A 6000-nucleotide genomic window follows, 5' to 3' on the forward strand; every position below is an offset into this window, starting at 1 on the left:
ATACCTTAACACACCTTCCCTTCTCTAAAAGCCACATTTAAGGGAATATCTATCAGCACCACCCACTCATCTATGTGTTTATCTGTAATGGCTATTGAGGAAACTGTACTGTTCATGATTGTTTTTGTTTTTGTTTTTAGACAGTGTCTCACGCCCAGGCTAGAGTGCACTGGTGCAATCATGGCTTACTGCAGCCTCAATCTCCTGGGCTCAGGTGATCCTCCCACCTCAGCCTCCTGAGTAGCTGGGATTACAGATGTGAATCACCACACCTGGCTAATTTTTTGCATTTTTTGTAGAGGTGGAGTTTCACCATGTGGCCCAGGCTGGTCTCGAACTCCTGGGCTTAAGCGGTCCTCCCACCTTGGCCTCCCAAAGTGCTGGAATTACAGGCATGATCCACCGCACCCAGCCTGAATGCAGTGGTATCTTCACAGTATATTCATAGGTCAAAACATCAAGTTGTACACCTTAAATAAATATAATTTTTATTTGTCAATTATACCTCAATAAAGCTGGGAAAATTAAGTGGAAAAGAATACATTTTAAGTGAACTTACTACAAAAAAAAGATAAGTATGTGAGAAAATGGATAAGTTAATTAGCTTGATACAATCCTTCCACATTGCATACACAAATCAAAGCATCACATTGCATGCCATAAATATATACAATTATTATTCAATTAAAAACAAAAATTTAAGTAAAAATAATAAAGTAAACCTTGAGGGGTGGTGTGACGTGAGTCAAAGGAGGAAAAAATCTTTTTTCATAAGACATAGGCATGTCTCTCCTAAAAAAGATTTCATGAAAGAAAATATTTATCCGGAACATTGGGGGAATGAATTAAATTAAAAAATAGTTCCAGGCCAGGCACAGTGGTTCACACCTGTAATCCTAAAACTTCGGGAGGCTGAGGCAGGAGGATTGTTTGAGCCTAGGAGTTTGAGACCAGCCTAGGCAACGTAGTGAGACCCTGCTTTTACAAAAAAAAAATAAAAAATACAAATTAGCTGTCTCAGGAGGCTGAAGCAAGAGGATCACTTGAGCCCAGGAGATTGAGGCTGCAGTGAGCTATGACTGAACCACTGCACTACCACCTGTGCAACAGAGTAAGACTGTGTCTCAAAAGGATATACACACACACACATATACACACACACACACACACACACATATATATATCTATAAGTAAAAGCCTTTACCAGTATCAAAAATATTAGGCACACTGCCTCACGCCTGTAATTCCAAAACTTTGGAAGGTCAACGCAGGAGGATAGCTTGAAGTCAGGAGTTCAAGACTAGCCTGGACAACATAGCCAGACCCTTTCTCTGCAAAAAGTTTTAAAACTAGCAGGGCATGGTGCTTTACTCCTGTAGTCCCAGCTACTCAGGAGGGTTAGGCAGGAGGATCTCTTGAGCCCAGGATGTTGAGGTTTTAGTGAGCTATGGTGGCACCACTGCATTCCAGCCTGGATGACAGAGCAAGATTTTGTCTCTTAAAAGAAAAAATGAGAGGGTCAGTTTCTGTTTAGAGGTAGAAATGCTTTACAGCCTATAAGCCTCAAGCCTGCAGCAGAGAAATCACTTTCATCCACTTCCCTCAACCTCCCAGTTCTCACTCTGCCTTCTCCTCCTCCCTTCTCCACCCAGACCCTGGCCTCCTGCCGAGACACCCTGAACTTCTGCTTCAAGGAGCGGCTGCAAGCCGTGGACCTCATGAACCAGCCTCTGGACAAGGTTCTAGAGCAGGCCGGACGCCACTCATGGGTGAACCTCTCCCGGGCCCCCACCCCACGCACGCAGGGTCAGAAAACGCCTCCTCCAGACCCTGTGGGCACCTATACCCCAGGTAGGAGTCCACTGTACTGGGTCGTATTGGTGCCCACCCAGATCTCCTTGACTGTCAGTGCAGCCCCTCATCCACTTGGCTGTCCCTTTCCTGGGAAATAGCCCTAGAGCCAATGGGAGGACTGAAAGCCTATCTTGCTAAGCACACATTATTACTCAATTTTCCCCCTGTGCTCTCCTGCTCACACTCACTGAGGACTCAGTCATTCACAGGCTCTGCTCCTTTTTTTTTTTTTTTTTTTTTTTTTTTTTTTTTTGAGATAGAGTCATGCTCTGTCACCCAGGCTGGAGTACAATCACCCAATCTCAACTCACTGCAACCTCCGCCTCCCAGGTTCGAGCGATTCTCCTGCCTTGGCCTCCTGAGTAGCTGGGATTACAGGGGCCCGCCACCACGCCTGGCTAATTTTTGTATTTTTAGTAGAGGCGGGGGTTTCACCATGTTGGCCAGGCTGGTCTCGAACTCCTGACCTCAAGTGATCTGCCCGCCTCGGCCTTCCAAAGTTCTGGGATTACAGGTCACGGGCTCTGCTTCTAAGGAAACCAACCCAAGACGCTACTTACACTATCCCCCGCGCCCCTTGGGCTTTCACCCAGTCCCTCAATAAAACCCCCTAGCCCAGGGCCCACCACCACCTGAGAATAGAGAGAGGGACAGGGACTCTGGGAACGGAGGGGCTTGGCGCCCCCAAGCGCGTCCTGGGCTTTTACAGAGTGCGCCTTGGCGCTAAATGAAGCCAAGCGGTTGTTGGTCGAGTCCAAGGACACCTTGGTGGAAATGGCAAAGAACGTGGTGGACGTCCAGGAGCAACAGCTGCAGATAAGCGACCGCGTGTGCGCCTCGCTGGCGCAGAAGGCGAGCGAGACCTTGGAGCTGAAGGTGAGCGCATTACCTGCGGCTGCGGGCAAGGACGGGACAGGGCAGGAGAAGGGGACTGGGAACCAGCGTTATCCCCCTGCGCTTCCCTGCCCCCAGGAAAGATTAACTATGACGTTAGGACTGATGAGGGGAACTATCCACCGGTGTACGAAATACAACCAAGAGATGTACACCACCCACGGTCTCATCAAGGTACGGTTCGGGGTGAGAGCCTTGGGAGGTGGAGGCAGGGGTGCCGGTGGGTGGAGACTGCGTTTCAATGCTCTTGCACACCGCACCCGCACCCCACCAGGGTCCTCTGTCGAAAGTTTACCTGGAGACTGGAGAAAAGCTGGACAGACCCCTGGTTCGCATGTACCAGAGACACGTGGGCACCCAACTCCCTGAGGCTGCGCGCCTCGCGCAGGTAAACCCCCTCCCCGATACCCCTGTAGGCGCAGCTGCGCCAATGGTAAGGCTCCTTCCTCAAGCACATCTGGACCAGGTATGATTCCCCGCTCACCCAAGTCGGCCTGTCCTTCAACTCCTGCCACGAAGTGGGGAGGGGAGGGGGCTTCAGTACCCACACGTGGCTCAAATAAGTCCCCTCAACCCCTGTCCTCCCCTCTCACACACACCCTCACTGTCCCACTCTGGCCTCAGTTTCTCTAACCTGTAAAATGAGGAGCACGTCAGCACTCACTTCAGATAGTGGTGGTGAGAACAGATGGGTTCAGGCATGAAAGGCGTGTAGCATGGCACCTCCATAGAATACCCTTAAAGCAGCCGAGCTGTTGTTGTTGTTATTACTATTATTATTATTGAGACAGAGTCTCACTCTGTCGTCCAGGCTGGAGTGCAGTGGTGCAATCTTTGCTCACTGCAGCCTTCCTCTCCTGGGTTCAAGCCATTCTTCTGCCCCAGCCTCCCTAGTAGCTGGGGCTTACAGGTGTGTGCCACCACACCCAGCTAATTTTTGTATTCTTAGTAGAGACAGAGTTCTGCTATGTTGGCCAGGCTGGTCTTGAACTCCTGACCTCAGGTGATCTGCCCGCCTCAGCCTCCCAAAGTGCTGGGATTACAGGTGTGAGCCACCGCATCCGGCCCTGAGCTGTTATTATTAAGCCCACTTCCTAAGGAGGCTCCTTCCTACACATCTTGACTAGATGCATTCCCCTCCCTTAGCCTGCCAGCCTGCCCTGTCACGGTTTTTTGTTTTGTTTTTGTTTTTTCAGGCGCACCTGGCCCACCCAGCTGTGTTCCCCTCCTCAGCTGTGTTCCTTACACACACACCTGGTGCAGGGGTGCCTGCCCACCCCAGGTAGCTGCCTGCCTTCTGCTCTGGCTCACGGGTCTGCCCTGCTCCCTCTCCAGGGCACCGACAAGCTGCAGCGCCACATCACGCACCTGGAAAAGAACCTGGACGAGCTGCTCGCCACGCACAAGAACCTCACCTGGGGCCTCAACTGCAAAACCATCGGACATGAGGTGGACGGCAGCGTGGTGCGCCTGCGCCTGCGCCAGCGGCAACCGCACGTGTGCTACGAGCAGGCTCAGCGCCTGGTTAATGACTGGGACCCGCGCACGCCGCCGCCGCGCAGCAAGAGCAGCACCGACCCCTAGTGACCCCAGCGTCCCCCGCCCCAGCTGGCTGGTTGGATACTGGCTGGGACCTCAGAGAGCAGACATAGCCCCATGGGGCCCTCTCTCTCCCCTGATGCACCCTCCCTCCAAGTGCCCTCTAGGAGAATTATAATTAAAAATAACAATAATTATCATGTATTAGGCACCTACTGTATGTCAACCACTTACCCTAGGACACGTTATAGCAGCATATCCTGGTAGTTAACAGAATGGATTTGGGTGCCAGATGGCTGGGATTTAAATCCCACCTTCTCAGTTTCAAGCTATGTGGCCTTGGGCAAGTCACTGTCCCTCTCTGGCCTTGGTCTCTCCAATCTGTAAAATGAGGAGCATGACAGCACCCACTTCAAATGGTGGTTGTAGGCGGGGCGCGGTGGCTCACGCCTGTAATCCCAGCACTTTGGAAGGCCGAAGCAGGCAGATCACCTGAGGTCAGGAGTTCGAGACCAGCCTGGCTAACATCTCTACTAACAAAACAAAAATTAGCCCGGCCTGATGGTGTGCACGTGGAATCCCAGCTACTAGGGAGGCTGAGACAGGAGAATCGCTTGAACCCAGGAGGTGGAGGTTGCAGTGAGCTGAGATCAAGCCACTGCACTCCAGCCTGGGTGACAAGAGCGAGACTCTGTGTCAAAAAAAAAAAAAAAAATGGTGGCTGTGAGGACAGATGAGTTCATGCATGAAAGCCCTGTAGCATGGTGGTTGCATAGTATATCCTCAAGGCACCCGAGCTGTTATTATTGGCATCTCCATTTTACTGTTGAAGAAACAGGCACAGAGAGGCTGTGCAGCTTGCCCAAGGTCACACAGGAAGTAGCAAAGCTGGGATTTTCATTCCAGACTCAAAAGCCTGCACTCTAAGTGGAACTTCTAGGAGCTCTGCTCTGTCCTACCCCATGCCGTGTCTGGTCCTGAGCCCAGCACTGAGAATAAAGCAGTGAGCAGGGCTGATGTAGTCCCCACCCTCAGGGAGGTCACACGTTGATCCGGTGCAGCTAACGTCATCCATCTGGGTGTGCCTCTGGTTCAGGTCCTTCTAGGTATTCCGGTAGCCTCTTGGACACCCTGCCATCGCAGGACCCCTCACGTTGAGCTATGATTCTTATCTGCTCTTCACAGGAAGATCCAGGGGGTTGCACACATACAGAAGGAACGTGCATTACAGGCACAGATATCTCCTAAGCAACTGCTCTGTGTCAGAGGCATTGTGAAATGCCAGGGATACAGCGAGGATGCGTCCCTCCATCGTGGAGCTCACAGTGCCTATGCCAAGAATGGCCCTCACAAATGTTGGTATCTTTTAGGCAAAGCCAGCCAGTCGTATGGACTCAAGCACCAACATTTTGCAGAGAAGAAAAGGAAGCTCATTTTTCTTCTCATTTTTCCCGGGTTACACAGTCAGAGATGGGTAAAGCAGGATTTGAACCTGTCATGCTCCGCATCTCAAGCAGCGACCAGGATCTGAATGAGTCCCCAAAACAGCAGAATGGAGATTGGGTAAATTATGGCCGTCGGAGAGAAAAATGCATGGGCAAAAAGAGAGCCATCTGCCCAGGATGACAGAACTGGGTAGGAGTTCAGCTGGGGCTCAGCTCCATTGGGTTGACTCAGAAGCATGGTGGATCACAGCCAGCTCCCTTATGTCAA

General features: G+C 51.2%; 1 protein-coding gene across 1 annotated transcript in view; it reads left to right on the forward strand.

Annotated features, from left to right (window-relative positions):
* Positions 1-4489, forward strand: part of TEKTL1 (tektin like 1) — a 12939-nt gene extending 8450 nt beyond the window's left edge. Inside the window, exons 3-7 of the mRNA XM_011766327.2 lie at positions 1653-1851; positions 2564-2730; positions 2827-2922; positions 3023-3136; positions 4084-4489. Of these exons, the coding sequence (XP_011764629.1) occupies positions 1653-1851; positions 2564-2730; positions 2827-2922; positions 3023-3136; positions 4084-4332 (825 nt within the window). The 3' untranslated portion in view covers positions 4333-4489. The remainder of the gene's footprint in view (positions 1-1652; positions 1852-2563; positions 2731-2826; positions 2923-3022; positions 3137-4083) is intronic.
* The last annotated feature ends 1511 nt before the right edge of the window (positions 4490-6000 follow it).

Source organism: Macaca nemestrina, chromosome 20 (genome assembly GCF_043159975.1).
Source record: "Macaca nemestrina isolate mMacNem1 chromosome 20, mMacNem.hap1, whole genome shotgun sequence".
Taxonomy (NCBI): domain Eukaryota; kingdom Metazoa; phylum Chordata; class Mammalia; order Primates; family Cercopithecidae; genus Macaca; species Macaca nemestrina.